This window comes from Taeniopygia guttata, chromosome 2, assembly GCF_048771995.1.
Source record: "Taeniopygia guttata chromosome 2, bTaeGut7.mat, whole genome shotgun sequence".
Taxonomy (NCBI): domain Eukaryota; kingdom Metazoa; phylum Chordata; class Aves; order Passeriformes; family Estrildidae; genus Taeniopygia; species Taeniopygia guttata.
In genome coordinates this window covers 41,350,684-41,377,600 of record NC_133026.1, presented here as the reverse complement: position 1 = coordinate 41,377,600, position 26,917 = coordinate 41,350,684, and the positions used below count along the sequence as shown (strand labels likewise).

The window sequence follows — 26,917 nt, the reverse complement described above, 5'->3', positions numbered from 1 at the left end:
TGACACACAGACACATAAGTATTAAAATTATACCTTAATTTACCTATACCCAAATAAAATTCCAACTGAATCAGAGCACCTATTCACAGCATGGGAAAACTTTGTAAGTAAAATTATGATATTTCAATTTTTTTTCCCAAAAATTGCTTTTATCAGTTGATTTAAATACTTTACATATTATGTTGTTTAGTCATATATTTAAGGTCGTAATAAGAATACAAAGCAAAAAATTTATATTATGGCTCCAACAAAGATGAAAATATCCTTCTTCTCTTCTTTGTCAACATATGGACTATGTAAGTTACTCAAATAGTTTAGCAATTTTATATATATATATATATATATATATATAAAAGCCTTACCATGTAAAAGTAGGATAGACAGCAGCAGATTGTCCAAAAGACTGACCCAGTTTTCACAGACTTCACCTGGAAAAATAACCAAGTATTTATGAATGACAAATCCTGGACAATACAATCAAAATACAATAAAAGTTTCATCCCAAAACAACTGTCAAGAGAACTTTAATGTGCATCAAGTTATATTTTATGCTTCTGAACTGATGTCCATAAAATCATAACACAAATGCAATTTTTTCACACACAAAAGGAAGTTAGGTGTATTTCTCTAGCAAAAGCATACAATCCAACTCTCTGCCTTATGATTTGATGTAGAAAGGTATTGCAATGGCTCTGTGATACTTTCTCGAAGATGTTAGAGCACTTTATAATTATAAGTGAAGACCATCCATGCCTTAATTTGTCTGGCATCCGACCCAGTTCTGCCATTACAGACAAAAGAGCTATTCTGTAATTCCAAAACATTCACTTAAGGTTAACAGGAGCATCCAGATACTACTAAAGGTTTAGCAGGATCCAGAAACCACCCCAGGAATATGAATTTGTCTGAAACTGATGGGGGTGACTGTGGTGAAGGAAAATAGGAATGAAGAACAGATATTAAAAAAGCTAGAAAAGTTGTCTGTAAAATGTATTTGATTCCACAAGAGTTCATGCAAACATTATTGCACTCTGCAGTTTAGTTAAATAAGAATTCCATGAGAAAAGGTAACTGCTATCATATCTCAGTTAATCTAAAGTAAAAACATAGGTTGATTCTATTATTGTTATCAAACACAGCACACATTTCCAGCTGCAGCTTACTCTAAAACCAGATTTTAAAAACCTGCATTTAAGTAATACCACTCAGTCATGAAAAAATTAAATTCTCTTCCATTATATTCCTACCAACTATATCCCAAGTTTGAAATATTCTAAACATTTGTGAATATGCATCTGCTTATGAAAACCAGAGTTCTTGACAAAATTATGGAGAATTGCTGTAGTTACCACGTACTTACTTACGTGGAGTCTTCTAAATGAAAAGTGCAGGCATTCCAGAATACACAAGAGACAGAACCTACAGCGTCTGTGCTGAATTAACAATATAGTTATGCTATTTTTGTTATTTCCAAAGTAGGTTCAACAGTCCAGAAATACTCTAGCTTCCCTAAACTCCTTCCTGCAAAACTACCTTATGGATGAAATTCTACACAGATTAAAGAGAGGCAGACATGCTGCTTTAGCAAGCAGTCAAATTAAAAGACTGTTTTTTTTAAAGCACAGAAGACACACTAATACCTGACTCTAGACAGCTTTGGCTATTTAATCTGGATACTGAACTCAAAGTCCAGACACTCCATACAGTCAAAAGTCTTTCCAGAAGACAATTCAAAGCACTTTATATTCAGAATCTACTGCTTTTCACCAGCTATATAAGGAGGCTAACATTTGCTGCACACAACACTAATACCTCCAAACTGTAAAACAAACAACCCCTCTGTTTGCTTTAAATTTCTAGACTCATCATCACTTTTATTACTACTACAGGACACACATACTTCAGTGGAACCATGCTTTCACTGAAGAGCATCATTATGGAGTGGTTCAGATCATGTGACTTCTCAGTACTTGCCTAATCAAGAGCCAAGGGGAAGAGGGATGAGAGGGAGGAAAATAAGAATTCAATGGATCCTAAGAAAAATCAGTAATTTGGTTGGAGGAGGAGCCAAAAAACCTTTCCAAAGCAAAAGAATCAGCAATTACTTACCCATAAATAGTATGTGAACTGCAGTGCAAAAATAGCTATGCCTTCATTGTCAAACGATCCTGCTACTGATCGGGATATGTAACCTGGAACTATGGCGATAAAACAGGCAGCTAAAAGCCCTGCTCCCTGGTTCCACAGTTCCCTGGTGAGCAGGAAAGTAGAAATAGCTGTAAGGCCGCTAAAAACTGGTGCTAGAAACACACATACATCTCTAATATGGACTGTCACATTAAGCATATTTAAAATCCAATGTATAAGGCCTGCTGTCACCATCAGTCCTGGGTATACCTACATGGAGATAAAAACCAAAACAAACCAGAACACTAGGTTATTACAGAGAACTGTCATGGTATGCATGTTTACATAGAACTTGCAATTAAACAATAATTTTTAAGCTGATATAAGCAATGAGTATTAGCATAAGCTAACAAAATTATTTTAGTACTACTTTAATCATGTTTTGACAACACCACTGAATACCCTAGGTTCTTTTAATTTTATCCAAATGCTAACAATAACATATAATCTACTTCATAAATGAATAAGCAACACACAGATAATATCCCATCTCGCTTGACATTTATCATATAATGAAAACAATTTTTCATTAAGGTATGGAAGCAAAAACCAAAATCTGCGAGAGAATTTCAAGCCAGCTACCAGTTTTAATGAAATGAAAAAAACAAGCCCCAAAGCCTAAGACATCAAGAAGGAACCCAAATTTTCCCAGTCATATCCATTTTCCTTTAAAATATACCATGCTATTCTTTCATTTTTTGGTACCAACAGGGAGAGAAAATGTGCTTCAATAAGATTTAATTTGTTTAAGATAAAAAGCTGATGGTCAGTAAATTGAATACTGCATTTTTGCAAGGTATCTGTAAGCATCTTTAGATATGAAGGATTAAAACCAAGTCCTGTAAAAATTGAACTAAGATGTGCTCCAGGAAAGGTATCATAGACTTACACAAATCTATTGAATCCACCACAGAATATTGGAGAACTTTAGATTATTCTTAATAGTAATTCTACCCTCCCATATTTATCAACAACAGAAAAATCAATACATCCTAGAAAAGTTAATATGTACTACACCTACCTTAGTTTCTTTCAAAAACTAAGAAGGACATTGTACTAAATTAAATTAACAGATGCCTGAACATTCCCCTGCATATATTTCAATTCTTTTTCTTATGAGGTTTTATTTTTTATAAGACAGGTATGGAAAACATGCACTTACATGTTGCATAAAGAGTGTCCAGTATCTTTAAGATACTAAAATCAATTGTGATCTAACTGCTACAAAAAAAACTGTAAATGCCTTTAAGTGCTCTATACTAGCATTAAGCTTTAATGAACTTTCACCCATTAAGAAACACGTGGCTGCATTACTTAGTAGTACTAAAACTATTCAAATGATACTTGCATTCTGATTTGATAACATTGTTTTGTACACCTTTGCTGTCTTGTAACTTGTATTGATACCAATCTTTACTAGTCCTGATGCTTCGTACAGGTGGCACACTGATCTAATTTCACAAGGTCTTCTCTCAGTGAAATCCTAACTTTTTTCCATACATACATGAAGTCTACTCAGCTTACATAATTTGATTAAATTTCTTGGTCACAATGTGCTATTGGATAAAGACTAAGGCATGTTGACTTACATGTTTCTGCAGTTAAAATATAAAATCATCTCAATATTCCCTCTGCAGCAATTTGACAATTAAAAGCATATTTTATTAATATTCTCCTTTCATCAACATCACATTTGTATTGAAAGTTCAAAAAACTTCCTGAAAAGTCATCTTTGACTATTTTTTACTTATTAAACTGATTTTATTTTAATGAATTTATTATTACAATACTTACAGTTCCACCTACTATTCTTCCTAGTGGATACCATGCTCTTTCATCAAACCAATTTAAAAATTCGTAAAACCCATGAGATGCAAGATGATGTGTTGATCTATAGTTAAACCTAGAAAGAAACAGAAGGGTAAGATAAATGAGATGATAAAGCTCTTGATTTTTATTATGTAACTACAGTGGTCCTCTCTAAACCTGCAGAGTTTTCAAGTAAATTACTAAGTTCTCAGCTACTAACCACTGTATTTTCTTCACTTCTACAGTCAGTGCAAATACCACAGAAACCAGTTTACAGTTTTTAGTGAGTTTGTTTTAGTGCATAAACATTAAAAGGTTTTCTTTCACTCTGATAAACACTCTGTTTATTTTTGTTATTCCTTTCTAAAACTACTCATTTTCAAATACAGTCATTCACATGCAGTCAAGGCAAGACTCCTATTCTGAGATAGGGTAGCTACATGCTACATGTACTGCTGCCCTATTTAATATAAAATTGCCAGGTGACTAATTCAATAACAGGCAACAGGAATCAGTCTGTTCACACTATCAAACTAATGGCCTTCTCTCAATCAATAAGAATTTACACAATGTAGAATCTCTGTAGCTGAAGTTTCATCTTCAAAATTTGTACATTCTCTGCTGCAGAGAACTTCTTGTACAACAAAAGCTCTCTCATGCACACCTTCAGTTCAGCCTTCCACACTGCAAAAAAAAACATTAAAAAACACTAACAGACTGCTATTAAGGCATTTATCTTCCACCTTCCTGACACAAAATATCTCAAACATCTGATAACAAAACTTTTAAACTATTAAAACGTCTATTAGTTCTTGAAATTAGGTATCAGGTTGCAAGAAGCACTACAGTGCATGTCATCCTAAACTCTTTCATGTCATGTCATCAGCAACTCTTTCATGATCATTCATTCAAAGACCAAACTGAAAAGGCTACAGATAATGAGAATGTGAAGCTTTGTAGACAAAGTTTAGGTAGAGAAAAGCCTGGGTGAACACAGCTTCTAAAACAAGCAATATTCACAAAGCCAACCCTTCTAATAAATATTCTAATTGGATTTCAGCTAACCATGTGAAATTCCTTAGTTAAAGAAGTATTAAAGATTTTAGTCATTAGTTAAGTAGAAATTCAGGTGACTAAATGGAATACTACAACAGACAAAAGGTTAGATGGGCAAACCACCAAGAAAAACTTCCAAAGACACTGCAAGAATTCAAGCCTAGAAAAGACTGTGTGTTTCTTTTTATCTATTTTATGGAAGAATCCTCTTATGTCAGAAATATGCATCCCTTCTGACAAAAAATTTAAAACAATATAAAATTATTTTGCATATCTAGGATTCCCAAAATATCCCTGGTTTACTTTGAACCAATTAAAGATTTTCACAGAATAAAGCTAAGGTCATTTAAGACTGTAAACCCCATCAAGTTCCTAATTGTTTAATCAGTACAAGTAGTATCTGAAATAAAGTCACACTGAGGTCACAAGCAGATTCTTCATCTACAGAGTGGAAGAACAAAAAGAACTGAAATTCAGGTTCAGATGTCAGCAAATTTGTGTATTTCAAGTGTCTGAACTATCACAGCATCAGTCAAATGATATTAAAAATAAGTAAATAACAGAGTGAAGTACTTTCAGGAAGACTCTCTTACATGTGTTAAATAAGCATTTATATAGGATACATTAACTGATAAAACTGTGAACTTTCAGAAGTCATTTGTCATGTTTATATAAGAAAATTCACATGAACATCAGTCATTCTGACCTAGAAATCTTTGATTCAAACAGCAATGTGACATTGGTTTCTAATAAGACTACTATTCCCATTTGACTAGATTTCTAAATATTAATTAATTCTCCAGTTCTGAACTGTCAACCCTAATGTGATTTCTGAAATGCTGTACCTGTAAAATTAGCCTCTTATCTTAGGATAGCAAGGTTTGATGTCTATTTGTTTAGTGCCAAGTGCCTACAGTTTGGTATGTAACAAATCAGGAGCTTCATATTGCACAGGACACAGAGAATCCATCCAGCTACAGACAAGACTGAAAACAATGAAAACCCACCAAATACTGTTATCCTAGAACTTCAAAAAGGGAACCAGAAAGATGTTTACTAACATGAATTACTTTTGAATTTTTAAATCATGACTCAAACTCACCGAGGCTACAAAAGTATGACTAATGTTTACTTTTACACCATCAAAAGATTAGTTAAACTAATGAAATAGGCAAGAAGAATACATATTGACATTCTCCTCATGTTTCCAATTAGCAAAGCTTTGTAACTGACTTCAGAAGGATGCGAACAACTGTCTGGAGCTCTGGCAGCATCCCATTAAGTCCTTAATAAGAATGAATTACCACTCAAAATTGAAATGTAATGTAACAGCATTTTACTTCTACCACTTCAGAGGTAAGAATTTAATCTTCCCTCCTAACATACTCTTACACAGACACAAATCTATTAGCCCTTCTTTCAAAAAAGTGATTCTTATGCCACAAATTAAAGCATGCAGTGACAGTTGGGCATGTCTTTGCAGGAGAAATTACTGGCAATACTATAGTGTATTGTGAGAAGACCTTGAGACCAAGAAACAACCTTCTAGACACAAAAACTAAAAAAGTATTTAGAAACTTAATTCAGCACCTCACTTTGACTTAAAAAATAACAAGTGCCCACTTCACCTCCCACTAAGTTACCTGCAAAGAAAAATAAGTTAAAATGTCAACATAAACATATGCACTCATCAGGAAAAGGTTGCTGTGATGTTGCATATCAAAGCCAGCTTCAGGCATGGACAAACTGGCAGCAATGGGCTGTGCACCAAACAATAGTCTACTTTGGCAATCATATGATGATGCCAGTATTAGGCTCTGATATCACTTAGTCCTTCACAGCACTTTTTTAGGGACCAGCCTGAATTAACCTTGTGAAACTGTTTTCCTTTAAGCTAGAATGAGGAGCGCTGCTAACAAACAGCAAGCATCACAAACCAGTCACACCTCCTTACTATCTTGGTACTTTTCAAACCATGCTTAAAATGCAGCACAGTGGTATTGTATTTCTACTGCAATGCTATCACAGTACCTGCAACTATCTGTAGGTTTCACAGGGGTGTAAAACAGCCCAGGAAAATATTAGAAAAACTGCCATCTTTGCCTATACCTGCATCTGGGAGATTCAGGGGCTGCAGCTGAGGAAGGAATCCGAATGGAGGCAAGAACAGCCAGTGCTGGGTAGGGGCTGCACATCAGGTTTGACGGTCACTGCCTGCCCCAGTTCTTCCACTTGCAGCAGCAGCAAGAAGAGGTGGTATTTAGGATTTTTATCCAGCCCTCCTTCTGACCTACTCCATCTTATCCAAGGAGACACTAGAACTGAAGTACACTGCTGTTGCACTGACTAAACAGTATGCAGCACGATGTGACAGAACCAGAGCAAAGGACAGAATCCCTTTTCTGCCACCTTCAACCCTCACATCCATCCGATCCTGAGGTATGGAAACAGATTACCCATTTCCCAAGATTCCCTCTCATCCTCCCTCACCCCCTTGAGGCAAGTCGATTTGAAACAGACCTGAGAAGAATAAAGAACAAAATTATGTGAAGCACATTTTAATTAAATACTTAGCTAGAAAACCCGAGTTAAATATTCAAGTTCTCAGTCCATGCTGTGAAGATACATACTTGCTAAGATTCAGCTAAGGGCCTGACACCAGGAAGCACTGACTTATTTCAGTTGACATTCTAGGAGGAAAAGTGATGGTCTGCTGCTCTCCTTGCCTCTTTCTGCCATGTCTGTAGTTTGAACTATTCCCTTCTCCAAGCTAAGCTTTAAAAGGAATAAACAATCCCAAGTCTTTGTACATTTCAGAATTTTGAGTCTCAACTACCCAGCTAGGCTGGTATTGTAGTTTGAACCTTTGGGGATGTTCTAATGATCACCTAATTGCTCTGTGTATGGTACCATTAATTTCATGGCACTGTTGGAGATACCTACATTACAGCTGGTTCAGTAGACAACTGGAGGTAAGTTAATAAAAAAATATGGTTCTCATTTCATATATTTTAACATAGAGCACAGTATAAGCAGCAATGACAAAATAACTGAAACAGAGGCATAATCTTTTTTTTAGTAGCAACATTAATTTAGAAAGCTTAACTAGGCAACTTGCAAAGCAAAGCCTGTGAAGTTTTCACATATATATTATGCACTGTTAATACATAATCTTAACTATCTGTTCATGCTTAGGTTTGATTTTTATTCCTTGCTATGAACTGCCTTTTTGATGACACAAGGCAATACTGTATGATAATTACTTAATGCTAGTCACAGCAATCACTCTCTATCCAGGAGCTACAGAATTCTCTAGCACTTCACAGCAACAATTACTGCTATATTTATAAAGAGATGTCTTTGACGTTCCTAGGTTTAGTATTTCCTTGACAAAGTATTATTTAAGGTGAGTATTAAAATAAAATTCAGCCTACTGAGAAATAAGAACATATAGAAAAGAATAGCACATGTATGGCAGTGAAGTTACTTCATCCACATCTTAACAACACTTAAGGCAAATTACACTGACAGCAAAGGAATTAATTTGACCTCTCGATTCCAAGAGAGTGCAAGATCACTGTGTTGCTTCTTGTGGGAATGGTGACTGTCTAAACCCCAATCAATTTCATGCTATTGTTGCCCCATCATCTAGACTTTTATCCAGCATTTTACAGCCATCTGAGAATATGTAATCTCCTTACAAGCAGAATCTGTTGAAAATTTTCTAAGCCTTCAATTATAAAGGCTTCTGTGCTTTAGAAGTCTTCAGCTGCAGATGCACAAAATTTTCACATCTGCAAACTCAGAAAAATGACAAGATGCAAACTGTGAACATTACAAGCTATAGGAGTAATTCTAGGAGTCAGTTTTTAATGCAAATGTAGATTACAGAATCAATTTGGCCATACAGAATCTAATTAGAGATGGCAAGTGTAGATTCCTGAAAAAGATAGTTGCAGATTGACTCCATATTCAACATATTCTTTGTATCCAAAGGAAGAATACATTCAGCAATACTGTATGGAAAATCTAATCAGAAACTTCAGTAACTTCCACTGAAACAAAGAAAAATATAAACAGTATTCCAAATTAAATTTTAAAACACCTGCTTGCCCACAGAATATACTACAAGCACAAGATCCTGCAAGTCTCATTCTGAGCTCTGTATCTGCAAATGAGCAATTAACACACTGAGTTCTGGTTTTTAAAACGAAAGTGTAGAATCAATCAATCACATAATGAATACAAGGTACTAAGGAAGTCTTTCTCATCAGGAAAATTTTTATTTTTGTTGCATTTATAACCTTGGTAAGTATGTGTGGACATTTAAGCCATTTTCAAATAATCAAGATTAGAACTTTGGAGCAGCAATACCTACAGGAAAAAGCAAAGAGCCTTTACTTTTGACAAGTAAAGAGCCTTTCCTAGTGCCCACAACCCAATCCTAAGGTGTTAAACCTCACAATAAGACTTAAGAAAACATACACCAAGCTCCACCTCTCTCATGTGTAAGAACTCATGAGATAGAGGGTGGGCCTCTGTTTACCTGAGCTAAAACTGACAACTCTGCAAAATGGAAGAAACACCAGGCAATTTTATTTCAGAAAAATCTCACATTCATTTCTTTTTAACTTATATTCATGTCAGTGGAATGGTTTTATTAGGTCCTAAGTCTAATACTGGCGGTATATTGTGTGAATCCCTAATATAATATATATAATTTATCCCTAATTAGTAAGTTATATATACATTTTAAGTCCTTATGTGACCACAATTTTTTTTTTTTTCTGGAATTTCTCTGGATAGACACCTACCATGGCTTTATGTGGAGACTGTTATCACTTTGCACACTCAAGCTTCTGTACCTCACCAGACAACAATCACCCACGGAGTCATGAGCACACAAACTCTACCCCATCTTTCACAAGGGACACAGAACAGGTTTGCCCAGTTCATGCTAAACTTGATTGAAAGGTGATTATTAAGATAACTCCACTAGAAAGAAAAAATAAAAGCTTTGACTGATGCAGAGTTTAATATCATCCTAATTCAGATGGTTTTAGGGGGGTTAAATATGTGATTTTTGATTGCTTAGTCTTTACATTTTTATATAAAAATATCTGGATATGTAATTACTCTTAGCATTCTGAGATAATATCAAGTATTTGTGATGGGTACTGAGACTGCCCTACACTCAGAGAGGCTCAAATGTTCTGTTGGGGTTTTGATGCAGGTAAGGCCATTTGAAAAGAGAAATACATGTCCTTCAAGCTGACTGTCAATCACAAACCTTAGAAAAAAGAATTGGCAGAAGTACTACCACTCTGAGTTTCCTCAGGTTCAAAGTTGGCAATGGACCTGCTTCTGATTACTTATTTCACCGACTCAGAAAAATGTGGCAAAGGCTCCCTTGTTATACTAAGCTTAGTAAGAATCATGATTTAACAAAATAGCAGGAAGTTCTGCAGTGATGTGGCCACCTAACTTCAAAAATGATGGAAATTTTGAGTCAAAGGAGGAAGAAATTTCTGTTCCTGGAATCCAGCTGAGAAACGAAACTCCTCCTTTTTGTAATATCTTTAGAATAATCCCTGAAGGTAAACCAGGGGAAAGCCAAGTCAGAAAAAAAGGTGGATGACACAATCAGCATGGCACACATTTTTTCAGGCCCAACATTCAACTAAGCTCAGTGGAAATCCTGAAGAATACCAGAATGTTTATAGAATAACCATTAAGAATTACCATTAAGAATATCAGTATGTCCTCAGTGTGTTTAAGGAGGATTACAGCCTTCCTACTGCCACTACTTGGCATGGTATTTTCCCTGCCTGCAATAGGATGTTACGCTTAGCAAGTGCTAAAATCAGGAACTGCATGCTGCCAGTAGCTTAATGATAAAAAAATTCTACAAGGAGCATACAGTCACTCAGCTTCTTCAGAGAACCCAGGGCATCTCCAGTATTTTTGCTAAGAAACTGTGAGCTTTTGAGAGCACTCCATGATCACAATTTGTATTTTTCACACAATATGCCACCATCTGAAACGACGATATGCTTCCCATCACCACTGTAGTGGGCATATATCTGTCTACAACTTCAGACATTTCCCTTGATGCCTATTAGGTTTTTTTATTACTTTTTCTCTGTCTTGTTTTTGAACTATTCCATATCTCAAGGCAAATTATTATGCAAAACATTGGTTCTATCAATATTAAAAGGCATACTTTGCCTGTGAATTCTGCCATTCATAACATGTAACAACATTTTAGACCTAAGAAGAAAGTGATTATGACATTTTTCTTGGGACAGTCAAAATTCCCAAGAGGTTTCAAAGACAAGATGGAAACAGAATAATAAGAAATTTTTACAGGCAAAAATGGAATGCTTGTTTTCTTTTTTATGGATGGACATACACTTTAGCCCAGATATCACACTACAACTGGCATCCAAATTGATGACAATGTTGGCTCTGTACCATCTGATAGCATCAGCTTCTTGAGAAGTATCAGTTCTCTCCTCAATACAGTATTAACTACCACTCAAAAAACCCTATAGTGCTATGTTTGTTTCTTTTTGAATGCTCTTGGGCTACTCTGTGGCACAATAAGCCATGTATGCTTCAACTGTGAAGGTTTTGCACCAAATTCAAGAATATGTCCAAGAGGGTGTTTTTCCAGATCAAACTTGTGTTGTACTTGTTTTAAACATGATGGAGACGGCTTAACTCCAAGGGTCTTCTAAGTTAGAGGCTGATACATGAGGATCTGCTTGGCAGGAAGGAATTAAAAGGCTGAACAATATATTTTAAGAGCAAAATATCCTTTCTGTGAAAAATCTGGTACTAAAAATCAGTGAGGTGAATATGACTGCTTCATAAGAAGTAACAGAGAACAGAGGACAGCTAGCTCCAAGCCACTTTTTTCACTGTCTCCTAGTATAGAAAAGCAACCTGTAACACCTAAATAACTACACTGGACTCCTATTAAACTGATCCCAAAAATACCTGCTATCTTGTAGCAAGATCTATTATGTGTGCAGAAGTGAATAATTACTTTTGTAATAGTCTGAAATACAGAGTACAAAAAAGGAAATTTACTGGTCCTTGCAGGTGCTTTAATTATATTTTAAATTCTTGGATGTATGTGGCTCAGTCTTCATCTCTATTACAGAAGTCACCTATATGCTACAACACCGTGGCAGTCAAGAAAGTACCAGCTACACCCAAAATACATTTGAACCAACTTCACTTCCCATTAAGTGAAATTTAAGAAATCAGTCTGGATGCAAGATGGCCTGTCAGACTGCTTCTACCCTATGAAATACAATACATGGTAAAAAGTAAACATGACCCTTAGAAAGGTTTCAGATCCCTCACATCACAGATGATATTTGAGTGGTGACAATCTTATTTCTGGTAGAACATTTAAACAGTTATAGCACTGTAGAAGAACTTTAGCAGAAATTATTTTTTACAACCCTCAACAGTCAAGAGTCTGTTACTTGAATTTCTTTGTAACATGACAAAGGGTATATCCAGGCAGATTCAGACATCAAACCACTCTGTACAAACTACAACAACGTAAGGTTATTTAGCTCACAGGAATTAAAAACATCTACAGTGTCATCTGTAAGTCAGTTTAGCAAGTCAAAATAAGGTAGCTTTTCATCCAAAAATCCTTACATATTTGCTTGTTAGTACATTTCTTAATGCATCTGCTATTCTTCCTCCTGCATCTAGGTCTTCCTTGCCTGAATTCTGTGACTACCCTTTCTTTCCATTGGTCTCTCTGTAGGTAGGTCATGTTTAGTCCAAGAATCTGGATCTATCATAGTGCACCTGTTGAACTCCATCTGTTGCTGTATTGACTTACTGACTTTTTAGTACAATAACTGCTGAAAAAATAAAAATTGTTTCAGAGTGGATAATACAAAGCACCATCAGAGCAGAAAAGACACAGTGTAACTTGAAGAATTTCTGTCCTGTGATTAACACCAGGTTAAAGACCAAATTCTATCTAACTTGAGCATGTCTGCTGAAATTCTACTTAAACCTTCAGTAACCTGGCATAAATAGACACAAACATTGCATTCCCAAGGACTGTAGAACCAATCGGACAATTTTCACCTTTGGGTATGTATGTATATAGATAGAACTACCTGCAGAACAAACCAAATGATACACACAGGGTTTACAAAAACCTAGAGAGAGATTTAATTATGCCCTAAACAAATAAAGCTGAAAAGAAAAATGCATGAATAAAGCCCAAAGTGGAAAGGCGTAAAGGAAAATAAAAAGTATTCCCAACCCTAGGATGCCTTGTACTAAATTACACATGCAAATTCAACTGTGGCAGTTATCCTTCAACTAACCTTTGCTAGCTAAAAGGACTGCAGAAGTGCTCCTAATCCGCTTCTGTCCACAAATTGTACAAATTAGCTTGAATCACAGCTAAAAAGCAAATCACTCTAAAGACGCCATAAAAGACAACAAAAAATGTTTCTATAAATACACCAGCAACAAAGGGAGGGCTAAGGAGAACCTCCCGGCTTTGTTGGATGTGGAAGGAAACAGTGACAAAGGATGAAGTACCTAGTGCTTCTTTGCCTCTGTCTTTTACAGTAAGACCGGCTGTTGTTTGAGTACCCAACTCCCTGAGCTGGAAGACTGAGATAAGCAGCAGAACGAAACCCCCATACTCCAAGGGAAAATGGTCAGCAACCTACTGCACCCCTCAAACACACATGAAGCTGCATGGGGTCCACCCAAAGGTACTGAGGGAGCTGGCAGAAGTGTTCACTAAGCTATTTTCAATCATTTCCCAGCAGTCCTGAGTAACTAGAGAGATCCTGGTAGACCAAAGCCAGCAAACATGATGTCCACCTACAAGAAGGGTGTGAAGGAGGATCCAGGAAACTCCGGGCCTGTCAACCTCACCTTGGTGCAAGGGAAAGTTACGGAGCAGATCATCTTGAGCACAATCACACAGCACATACAGGACAACCAGGGCATCAGGCCCAGTCAGGATGGGTCTATGAGGGGCAGGTACCTTTTGACCAACCTGATCTTCTCCTATGACAAGGTGACACTTGGTGAATGAGGGAGAGACTGTGGATGTTGTTTATCTAGACGTTACTGCAGCCTTTGACACCATTCCCATAGCATTCTGGAGAAATTGGCTGCTCATGGCTTGGACAGGTACACTCTTTGCTGGGAAAACAATGATCTGGATGGTCAAGCCCAAAGAGTGGTGGTGAATGGAAGTGCATCCAGCTGGCAGGTGGTCACAAATAGATTTTCCCAGGGATCAGTGCTGGGGCAAAGCCAGTTTAATTTCTTTATCAATTATCTGGATGAGGGATTGAGTGCTCCCTCTATCAGTTTGCAAATGTTGGGTGGGAGTGTTGATCTGCTGCATGGCAGGAAAGCTCTGCAGAGGGATCTGGACAGGCTGGAATGATGGGCCAAGGCCACTTCTATGAGTTAAACAAGGTGAAGGGCTGGGTCCTGCACTGTGATCCTGCACTTGGATCACAACAACCCCACTGAACACTGAAGGTTTGGAGAAGAGTGGCTGGAAAGTTGAATGGCAGAAAAGGGCCTGGTTCAACAGCAGCTAACATGAGCCAGTCTGTGTCCAGGTGGCCAAGAAGGCCAATAGTATCCTGGCCTGTATCAGCAGTAGTGTGGCCAGCAGAACCAGGGCAGTGATTGTCCCCCCGTACTCAGCACTGGTGAGGCCACACGTCAAACCTGTCTTCAGTTTTGGGACAAAACTGACGTGCTGAAGCGAGTCCAGAGAAGGGCAGTGAAGGGCCTGGAGCACAAATCCTATGAGGATCAGCTGAAAGACCTGGGTTTGTCCAGCCTAGAGAAAAAGAGGCTAATGGGGAACCTTACACTCTCCACAACCACCTGAAAAAAGGTTGTAGCCAGGTGGGGGTCAGCCTCTTCTCCCAGGTAACAAGTAAGATGACAAGAAGAAGAGTCAAGTCGCGCCAGAGGAGACTTAGATTAGGTATTTGGAAAAAATTCTTCACTAAAAAGGTTGAGCATTTGAAAAGGCTGCCCAGGAAGTGGCTGGCTCACCAACCCTTGAAGTGTTAAAAGAGGTGGGACATGCTAGTGCTGGGTTAATGGCTGGACCCATTGGTCGAAGAAGTCTTTTTCAACTTAAATGATTCTATGACCTCAACTATTTAAACTGAATTTAGTCTGAAGCAGATTAAAAGTATCCACATCTATTAATACAGGCAAACAGAAGGGATGATGGCCCCTAGCTAAGGGCAAAAAGAGTTCCAGATGTTTGCAAAGTGACTGTATATTCTCACACTGGAGCAAATTAGTGTGGGAATAGGATGTTACCAATAAAATAAACAAAGACCAGGAAAGTAGCTGAAAACTGAAAGTGGCCTTCATCCTTCCTCATAATACAGAGTGGAGTTTATCTTTCTAATAAATCAGATGCTGAAAGTGTCTGAATGCATATTTTGCATTCAGATACTTTCAGTGTCTGAATGCATATTTTGCATTCAGATACTTTCAGTGTCTGATTTAGTCTCAAATAAGTATGGCAAGCAGAATTTAAAATGAATTATGAACTACTTCTATTTTATATCGTTCATACTGCTTCAAGTAAGTCTAAATTACAAAGAAACCCAAAGTTTTCGCTGAATTTAATGTAACCTGTTAAGAATTGTACTTAATGGTTACCAGTGTTTCTTAAAAGACTATGCACAAGAAACACAAGTGTAATAACAAAATGTTAATTGCTTTTTAGGTATTCTTACAGAAATGCTAAAGATTAAGTGTACTGTGATGACAGCAGGGCTCAGCATTTAAGACAGTATTTATAATATTAAATTCCTGCCATGTACAATGTGAAATCGAAGTTACATGTTTATTTTCTCATTACGTGATAAAACTTCTAGTATTGCTCAGTCTTACACTGTAGCTATTGAGCTATTTCACTGTGCTCCTCTGTCATTTTAGTGAAATCCCATGACTGCTTAGAAATGACCTTAAAATGTGAAGGTGGGGGAACACTGTAACCATGAGCTAAGCTTGCTATTACACGCATATGCTTTGAAGCTGTCACAAATGTTAGTACAGAAATATTCAGAGACTACACCCACCATTGCCTCCTCTATCCTATGTCCAGAAACATGCCCTTCCAAAAGCAAAACACCTCTTTGACCAGCCAGCTAAATTAGGATATACAGTTTGGTAGCTACAGCCCCTCGGTCTTAGAACATTAAAAGGATGAGTTTAATTTATAAAGCCATTTTATTAAATCAAAGTGCATCCTTTTGCTGCCATAAAATGAATGTGTGGCTGCCCATGAAAATGGGGAAAGGAGAAGGCTAAAGCAAGAGGTTCAGTTTCAGTTCAGGTGGGGTTGAAATTCATGTGCAGGGGTATGTGAGAGTTGTTGGGAAGGACCTGGTGTAAGTTCTTACAGGACTGTTCTTAGGTCACATAATCCTAGATCTTCTCTCTCCTTGCTCTCCAAACATGAATTAAGCTGGTCTGTTCCAGGACCTTTTAGCTTCAATCCCCACCAGACCATATGCCCTCTCAACTCTGTCCACGAATGCGCTGTTCTGTGAATTTTCTTCTTGAAGGTAGCCCTGAAAGAAGACAGCAGATGGCACCGTGTGGAACACACGCGTCACAAAGCAAAACCATGATGTGCATAGCTAAGAATGTTTTGTTGAAACCAGAGTGCAATGGAAGCATAAAGAAAAAAGAATCCTGAAGTTGACTTACAAAAGCAAAAGCCAGAAAATAAAATTCAGTGATGGAACAATTACAAGCATGACACATTTCACACAAAACATATCATACAAGCTTGTGTCTAGCAAAAACTGAGCTTTATTGTGGGAGGGTGGGGCTAATGTTGGTGAAGTAAAGGTGGAATACAAAATTAAAACACTAAAAATTCCCTGGCTCCCATTTTGCCATGGGAGGATAATTACAGTTGTCATTACTAGCTGACCTGAGACATCACAAATTAAGATACTGTTGCTAATGTTTAAGGTAGACTCTCCAGTGTCAAAATCCATTTTCTAGTTAGTGAATGAAAAATTAAAACTGTTACAGAGTAAAATTAATTGTGAGACACATGCAATAGCTTTTCAACTGTTACTTCAGATATCTGACAACAGATGAATCATTCTGGTCACCTGAGTAAGATAAAAGTCAAAACACAGTAGCATTAACAGCTTCTTGGAAAACTCAAACACTGCACTGGCTTTCATGACTTTCATTCTGCAACAAGGAGTCGAAGCAACATCCATTTACTGTCATTGTTACCATTGATACAATGCCAAAGCTCCAATTTTTGTTTTGCTGACTTTCTAAATTAGAAGAATTGCAACTTTAAGGTATTTTATCTATTACCAGAGAAAGAATTAAAGATGTTTTAAGGACCTTTAATACCCAAATCATCAAATATTTCAACCATGAAGATGAAATCACCTTTTTCAAGATAAATGTTTCAAAAATATCTAAGTTATTTAACTGAACTTACAAATGCTGTTTGGGCTAAGTTTAGAACAAGGAGTTAGCACATTCAAAGTATGCAATAGACTGTATATATATAGATAGATAGTTAGATAGATATATGTAAAGTTGGGTAAGTACTCAGGACAGAAAAGCTTGTTTTGTTATGTTTTGCTTCTGCATCACTCTATTTTCAAATCTTCTAGCTATAGTACACATATACTCTATTAAATGTGTTCCTCTCAATCAGCTGCACCCTCGAAGAGGTACCTTCCATGCCTACACTTTCTTAAATATCAATCTATTGTGAAGATAGAAATAAAAATAAATAAAATCACATTGGTTGAATTTAAAGAACTTGGCTATCATTTATAGCATAATTGCAGAAAAGAGAATACAGAGACTGAAAAAATAAAGCAAAGAACTGGTAAAATGTAGTCACATGTACTAGTACATTTTAAATTACATAATTACATGTTATTCCTCCCTTCTGTAAAATCGATATTAAACCAACAGGATGTAGAGTGTACATCCATACAGTGAGCCACTATTTTAAATAAATGTAAATAATACTTCATAAAACAGTCTGGAAGTAAATTGTTATCCCACTAAGAAAACCATCAAAAATCAATAATCAAGCCAAACTCACAACCCCCACTGCAATGTAGTTTTCCAAGGAATTTGTTTGTTTAAGTGGGTGAAGTTTTGAAAAGGTATTTTGCAATTCCTCATGGATTATCAGCTGAAGAGAACTTGAACATGCTCTTTTACCTAACAAACTAACATAACCCATAATTTGACTGCCACATAAAATTACATGATAAGCATTGTAATACCTGGAATAAATTATAATTTATAGTTATTTTTGTTAGATGGGCTCTGAAAAAGTAACACTTCATACTGGTCTTGGGTCCCCCACAGCAGACAGACATTTTAAATACCATTTCCTGCTCTTGAAGCACTCGTGTACAAATACTCACAGTTATTCCTTGTTTAAAACAGACTATTTCTTTTTCTAAAGCACAGGAATATTGCCTCACATAATAGCAAGAACTTTTGAAGTATAGCAAGTATTTAATTCTCTAAAATGCCAAAGGAGCTTTTACCCTGGGAAAGCAGTAATAAGTTGGGAAATACAGAAGAAATATAGAAGATCTATTTTGTTTGTATCTATATCCTTAAATTCATTCCCCAGGCTGCTTCAACTTATATAAGGTGTGGTGCAGCATTAAGGTCAATTTCATGGTACCTCTCCAGCCCAGATCTAGCAGCCACCCACATGATAAACACCTCAGTTTGACTCCCAGCAACAGCTCAGATGAAGACCACAAACTCTGCTCAGCTATGGGGCCGGAAATGAGGTCTATGTGCTAGACACACTATAAAAAGGCTATAGCAATATGTGTCCTATGTTCACTTTGCTCTCCAAGCAAGTAGTAAGACTGATAACTCTAAGAAGTTTTGCTAAAGGAGTTAATAATAATAAACACATTGTCACACATCCTGCTGCAGGGTGAAGGCTCCACAGGTCCCAAAACTAAGAGCTTTAATAGCTTTCCTAAGTAGAAAGAAGCCCTCAGGAATAGCCCTAAATGTCAGTACAAATGTACCTCAAAGAACTTTCAAAAATGGAATTTTTAAAAATTCAGGAGGAAACTCTGCAACACATGCACAGTCAGACATTAAATGGAAAATAACCCAATTAAATTAGAGGAGATTCTTACAGAACTGCAAAGACACCTCCCTAAACTTGCTCAATCCATTTAAAACATATTAGTTCCTACAGGATTTTGAATTTTCTTGCTAACTATACTGGCCAAAATTTTGGTTCTCTCCTTCCCACATCAGTTCAACATGAGACAGACTCAAAAACATGAGTATTAGGATTATAGGCTGCCAAAACTAGAGACTATTAGAGAGAGTTATGATAGGAAGTAAAGCTAACCTTTATAAACCACTCTAACCCTATGTAATCAAATCAAATTTCTGTTTTAAAAACTGAACATATTAAGCTGTTCAAGTAATAGGATATCTGCCAAAAAAAAAGTCCATTCAAGGATTTTAATCATAGCATTTGCTCTAGTTAGTCAAGTGTTTGTAAGTGTTTGCTGAAGACCATAAAAAAAAAATCATGGCATTAAAAGCTAAACTTGATGGTTCAGTTGACCCAGCCTACATAAAACATTTGGATATGTTTTCTTTTTCATGTTTCATTTTGCTATCCATAAATCAATAAACGGGTCAACACTTTGCAAGCATTCTATCTCATCTCATATGTTTTCCACAAGAAGTCTGTAGGGAATCTCTGTACTCAACCATACTCTGCATGTGTTTTATGAACACTGCCCCTCCTACCTATCATTACCCCATTACTGCACCCACATGAAATCTGATGAGGTGTTCATCCCAATTACAAATAGTGCAAGTGAGGAAAGAAGCATTATGTGCCAAGTAAAGACGGCAGTAGACAATAGTAGATACAGAGCAGGGATTTGATTCTTGCATGACTGCTATTTTATGAGGTCACACAGTGAACTGCTTTTCAGCTGCATCACTCCAACTGTACAAATCTAGCCTGAGGTCTCCCTACTCACAAAGCAGTTTCTGCTATACCTTCAACTTTATGCAATGTTCTTTCACCAAATTATCCTCCTTCCATTACATTTCTAATATTTACCTATTTTTGCAATTTCACAAGCAGTAGAGAAGTCTAGTACAGTCAAGTACACATCATCTTGACTTTACCACCATATCAACCTTACAGAAAAATTTACTTTTCAAAAAAGCTTCAAAACAGCTCCCTCCAAGTAGGTCAACAATACCTTACAATTGAGAAACCCCAAAAGCCAGGCTACTTGTGCTAACAGAGTCTCACAATCCATGTCATACTGCAATAGAAGTGATCAAAAAGATGCCTGATTTGGATCCTCCTCATTAAAGAGTAGGTGGTGGTGAAGCCTGGAAGAGTATTCTCACATAAAAACCTCTAACCTTCCCTTTCATGAGTACACAGCCCCCACTAATCAGATCTGGACTCTATGTGAGAATATTTTTCCTATGACAATAAAACGGCAGAAATGAGTTTGAGTTACCTGAAATTCTGTTAAAAATATTAATATTACTAGAGTATAAAAAACCATTCAAATGTTAACAGTAAATATAATATTTAAAAATATATTTCAATAAAATAAGAGTACTTCTCACTTCACAGAACCAAAACACTTATGAATGAAGAACATGTAGTAAGTTCTTAATATGAATCTCATGAAATTTGCAACATCTCAAAATTAATTCAAAGTGATTATATCCAAACTGAATTGGAATAAAATTCTTTCCTGAGGTCTGGAAATTGTCTAAGATTATAAACAAAAGGAATTGTTTCAGGAAAAAGCCCTAAAGTCTGCGAGAAATGTTTCCTAAACAGATCCACATTTATGTACTTCACTTGAACAGGACTGTGTGATGCGTTGAAAGGCTCCAGAAAGACAGATCCAGTTTGGAGACCAAAGTGGCTGTCAACTCTCAAAAATACATTTAGTACACTATCTGCTGTCTATTTTCCCAACAAGAGGCACTAGCAGGGAAGCAGTGGCCAGATGAATTGCCTGGGTGGGCAGTGGTAATTGATATTATCGACACTGTCCTCTTTACGCAATTTTTTCACCTCTCCTTATGTACACCAACTTAACTTGCTCTTATTCACCTCTTCTTTCATCACCTGCTGCTCCAGTGTCTCAATATGCTCTGGTTTTATTTGTATACGCCTTCCCTCTGTCACTCAATCCCAGTTTATCCCCTAACATCAGTCACTATTTACATTCCCTCCCAATGTTCATATTCTTCTTCAAAAATAAGAGATTAAACTGTAATATAAAAACTGGTGGCAAACCAGCTCAGAAAACTAAAATGCTATAGCATTTCAATAATTTACCTCACTGAATTTACTATGACTGCTTTATAGGAAGCAAGGAGAAAAAAACTGGACTGCATCGTGGGCACCAGAAGAGAACTACTCCAGAAGTCAACTATCAGATCAGCTAACTACAACACAAACCCACAACCACCAATGATCGATCCATACACCACTTTTTATGTTCACTTCAGACACATTTTGACTTTTAAGGAAGGCTTCATGTCATATTTATAGATGCTAAATTATGTTTTCATTAATGAAACAAGTTTACAACAGCTCAAGGATCCATCTGGTAAGCATGATTTGAACGTAGCAGAACCTGTATATTTGATGGTGCCTGAGATAAAAACATCAACTTCCTTTAACCTGCCTGTCTCTGAAACTCAAGCAATGACACTGACTTAGGTTTATTTTCACCAGTTCATCCCCATTCACCAAACCACATTAACACTAAATTATGGTATCAATGATGAGAAAGTGGATTGCTATTATAGCTATAAGCCATATTTGCTACCAGGACAATTATGTGACCTCAGAGCAACGTACAATGAACAATGGTCACCCCTAATGGCAGGTAAAAACCCAGTGGTTTGAGTGATCAATGCTGCTGGTTTGGAAGAGCCAAAAAATGTATATGAGATTGTGGTAGTGCTCCAAGAGCTGGCAGGGATGCAGAAGACAACATTCCCAGCAGGAGAAGGTTGGTAAATGGAACTGACAAAGCCTGCACCGTGCATCATCCTGCACGTGCAAACCAGTAGGGAGAGGGTCTCATGCTCACACATACGAGTTTTGGTATTCCAGCCTAAAAAAGCTTTCACTAAGGTAACTAGTATTAATCTGGCTTTTAGCGAGATGTTAAAATTCTCAAGGGAAAGAGAAGTTTGATCTCATGTCATGGGATATGATTAATGATTCAGATACAGTTCTCACACGTGTGACTTAACAGTAAGAACTGTACAAACTGAATGTACTGTTTTGACAGTACTCCCTGAAGACTACTGAAGTACCAAAAGTTGTTATCATTTCACTTGGTAGCAGTATCAGAATGCAACAGTCTTGCTATATATATCTATCTTACATGTATACATATGCAAACACACAGATTATTTTTTATACATATACACACACACACATATATACGATGCAAGCAGCCAAAAAAAATAGCATATAGACATGCTGTACTTTAGAAAACCAGTGCATAGAAAGTAGTCTCTGTTCAAGAGCTCCGTGATTTTGGTTGCCTTAGGTCTGCAGCCAGGTTGACATTTAAGGCAACAACCAACAGTAAGAATGCTCTCACTTGACAATTGAGTTAAATCTGCTGTTGTACTTTCATGTGCAGCTTTCACCCTGCACTTGTGTGTACACAACACCACAATTAAGCTCACGGTCCACCCAGCTGCCAAACCAGCCAACAGCTGAACAAGATTTCACACATGAAATCTGTCCATTCTAATGTACCATCACTATCCATGTTTCAAGTTCTTGGTCTTAGAATGAAACCCTGGAATTAAATGCTGGAGGCCTGTCAATGGCACATCTTAATGTCAGTGCTGCCTGACTTCATGTATCAGCTCACCTGACCTAGAAGCTGCCAAGAAGTATACACATTTCTCAAGTATGGAAAGAAACATGACATGAGAAATAAATCAAAAAGTGAAAATACTGCACAAAATACGTAGTTAATGTGGAAGAAAAAAAATCAAACAACCCAGTAAACTTAGTTATAATGTACAGGTCACAAGTTCTTAAGTGATAGCATGGTGACCTCAAAATACCCGTTTTCACCTTGCACTGGCATTGTATTTCAATGGAGATCAAAAACCAAACACCATCCTCTCTCTCTGCCTTGGCCTATCGTGCTACATTTGGGTCATTTCTGGAAGAAATGCCAGCACAAGTGAGTCTCAGTGGCTGATTTTACAAAAGCAGCAAATCTCCTTTTTTCTATGCCAAATCAAAACCTAATTTTACTGTCAGAAAGGCAGCTCAAAAGGGATGTTAGGGGGAAAAAAGAGTGGTATTTGATTCAGTTAATATGTAGAAAACCCAAGGCAATTCTGCCTTTCTTCCCACCCTTGATGGTTTCATATGTCCATATCAGGAAACTGGATTCCTAAGTAAATGGGAAAACTTTCTACACCTTAGAGGCAATGATATTTTTCAATTCAAAAGAATAAATGATTTGCCTAATGCTCCTCATTTTATCAGATATATCTCAGTTTCCTCTCTGGAGGACAAAACAAATACTAGAAAATAGGCGACTGACTTAACAACACACTGCAAGATATCCTATGCAAGCTTGACAGGAAGAGCCAAAAGAATTGAGAAAAATATCAAACTGCTCCACAGCAAAGTCTACAGCTACTGTCCTGAAAAAAAAAATCCAGTTTACCTGGAGAAGCTGCTAAAGAAGTGGTTTTAAAAAATTTAGAAACAAAGCACTGCTGCTAGTCTTTTCATAAGCTCCTTCCCCATATTACATTCAGACTTGTAAGACACTTGCATCTATGAAAAACCATTCCCACCTAGCTACTATTCCACACTGTTTAATAGAGCAACAAAATTTTTTACTCTTTCCAACAATTTTTCTGTTGCAATAGAGAAAGCCCTTTGTTTTCACTCAGTTTCTACCATCTTAGGTTCTCTTTCCTACTAATTAACTTAAGTGCATTTGCCTCTACCATTTCTGGCATGCAGCAACACGACACTGGCATGATTCTTGACATTTCAACTGCTTCTCACAGACCTGCATTAAAATCAATGAGTTTTGTCAACTTCATCTATTCCCTAATTAACAAGGGTACATCCAGCAGCATAGGCAGCAATGCCTTCTGTTTGTGTATTCAGGAAGATGACTTTGCATCAATTTACACATTGCTTTCAACAGGAGTTTATCTTTACAGCTAGATCATTACTATGAACTTAACTCCCACAGCACCATTTTAGTGTCCTTCAGGGCTTCAGTAAGAAGTTACACAACTCAGCACTGTAAAATTTTCATTTATCCAACAAGGATGAGTCTTGATTATAAAAATCAGATAAAATTGGCACAAAAATGTAGGTTGCATGCTTAAAAGTTTCTTCCATAATAGAAAGGAAAGCCTTTATGCTTAAATTTAGATTAGAAGATAACTACTCCACAGGATACAACTCAGGTTCATAGTCTCATTGTAGATGTGTTTAAACTATGCTCCCCCTCATTCTTAACTTTATTAATTGGAAGTCTGCACTTCTTCCATTCATTTGTGTTTGCAGAAAAACACTTAAATCATGGGCAATTACTTGACATTTTGAAGATATTTCGAGATACTTGGCTTTCACATAACAAAGGTTTATTACTTCACACAGCATTTAAAAACAAAGCCATTCCTTGTTCTCTATCCACTATTCTGAGCCGCGATTTGTGAATGGATTACATTTGTGGACTGGGGGGAGAGTAGTGAGGGGGGAAAAGCCAACTAGAAAAGAGGAAGTTGTGCTTTTGAAAGTATCAAAGTGTGCATGCTTCACAGAGAAGTACAATTTCAGCAACAAATCTAGATTAAATTTAACACAGAATATCTAGCATGCATTTCAAAACGAAACGTCTCCTTCCTTCATGCAATTAACAACGAGACCCAAGACATAAAATTTTAAATTAAAATCTGACAATTCGTTATTTTAAAGTCATCTGCCACTTACCCTACTTAAAGTTCTAAAAAACCCACGGATTCCCAGGATGAATTAACCGGTAATATAAAAATTCATTGTCACGTTTTTGCATTACAACAACCCTGCCCCACAAGTCTTGTCATCTTTCACTTCGCCTTGCTGCAAGGAACGAGTGCAGCATTTCTTGATCTCACCCATAAAATGGTTTCGGTCCCCTCCAACACGGAAAAAGAACAGACGGTTTCTACAGGAGGGAAAGCAATCTTTGGAAAAATGAAGACGTGTGGGAAACAGCAAAAGTCCTTGGGCTTAGAAACGCAGCTACGAACCACCTGGCAGTAAATCAATGTCACCCATTTCGCCGTAATCCCTCAAGTCACTTTTATGAAGATTACTTCCTGCAGTGCATTCCTCACCCTGCTCCCTCCCCGGCCGACAAGGACTCCAGTAAAGACCACTTCGGGAAGCCGCATCGCGCACACGGGACCGGCGCCGCGACAGCGGGACCCGGACCGGGGCGCGGGTCACGCCTGGCACAACTGTTTCGCTACCAGCCCCTGACTCCCTGCCAGCGCCACAACTTTCTTTCCCCGTGTCCCCCGGAGAGTCCTGCCGCAACTCCGAGGGATGCGGGGGAACTGCCGTCGCCCCGTTCCCGAGGTCTCCGCCGCAGGGGACACCCCAGCGCCCGGCACCGCCGCTCGCTCCCGGCGCTTCCCTTCTCCTGCGCCGCGGTGGCGACCCCTCACGCTCCCTCCGACTTGCCACAGCGTGTCCCGTCCGCACCGCCTCCCTCTCTCTCCCCTTGCCTCCCTGCTCGGCTCCCGGGGCGGCGGCGGCGGCCGGCTCCCTCCGGGGAACAGGCAGGGGCGCAACTTCGAGGAGCGGCGGAGCGGGGGGCGGGCGGCGGGGCCCTCCCGCCGTCCCCGCGGCCAGGACGGAGCGAACCCGTGGGTCTCCCCGCCGCGGCTCATGGCGCGGTGCTTTCCCGCCTCCCCGTCCCGCCCGGCGGCGGCGGCGACTGACCAGGGGTCGAACTCGTGGATGATGCTCTCGAAGCGGATGACGGCGAAGAGCCGGGAGCTGAATCCAGCCAGCCAGGCCAGGAAGAGGATGGTGAAGGAGAGCAGCGACTGCCAGCCCGCCGGCTGCGACAGGCCCCCCGACAGGCCGCCGCCCGCCCCGGCGCGGCTGTGGAGCGGCGCCGCGGAGTTGGCGGCGGGTCTGTGCTTGTGGTCGGGGGCCGAGTGCTCCGCCATGTTGTACCCGGGGCTCCCTCGCAGCCTCTCCCTCCGCCCGGCGCGTGCGGGGAGGAGGAGGCGGAGGAGGGGAGGAGAGGAGGGAGGAAGGGCAGGGGGCGGGGGGCTCGGCAAGGGGCGGGGCGGAGCCCGCCCGTTCTTGCTCGGCGCCCCTCGCTGTCTCCCCGCCGCCTCCTGGCGCACCCGGGCTCTGCCGCTGCCTCCTCCTCCCGCCGCCGCCGTCACCGTCCCCCGGAGCGGGGGGGAACGCGGCGCGGCGCGCGCGAGCCCGGGGGGCGGGGCCATCGCCGGGACGGGGCGGGGTCAGGGAGCTGAAGGGGCGGGGCTCGAGGCGGCCCGGGGCGCGCGCGCGTCCGCGAGGGGCAGCGCCGGGGTGGGGAGGGGAGGGGGCTCTGCCGGGAGGGGGCTGCGGGCGGAAAGGGGCGGATGGCGTCTCCCATCGTCCCTCCCTCCCGAGCGGCCCGTTTGACATTGCCGCCCCTCTGGAGTGGGAGGAGCTACCGGGGGAGGGCGGGGCTCCCAGGAGAAGGCGAGG

At 39.0% G+C, this 26,917-nt stretch overlaps 1 protein-coding gene across 1 annotated transcript in view; it reads right to left on the bottom strand.

Annotated features, from left to right (window-relative positions):
* STT3B (STT3 oligosaccharyltransferase complex catalytic subunit B) overlaps window positions 1-26,658 on the bottom strand; it is a 51,054-nt gene extending 24,396 nt beyond the window's left edge. Inside the window, exons 1-4 of the mRNA XM_030265008.4 lie at window positions 26,150-26,658; window positions 3,982-4,090; window positions 2,110-2,397; window positions 363-428 (exon numbers count right to left, since the gene is read on the bottom strand). Of these exons, the coding sequence (XP_030120868.4) occupies window positions 363-428; window positions 2,110-2,397; window positions 3,982-4,090; window positions 26,150-26,382 (696 nt within the window). The 5' untranslated portion in view covers window positions 26,383-26,658. The remainder of the gene's footprint in view (window positions 1-362; window positions 429-2,109; window positions 2,398-3,981; window positions 4,091-26,149) is intronic.
* Between the last annotated feature and the right edge of the window lie 259 nt (window positions 26,659-26,917).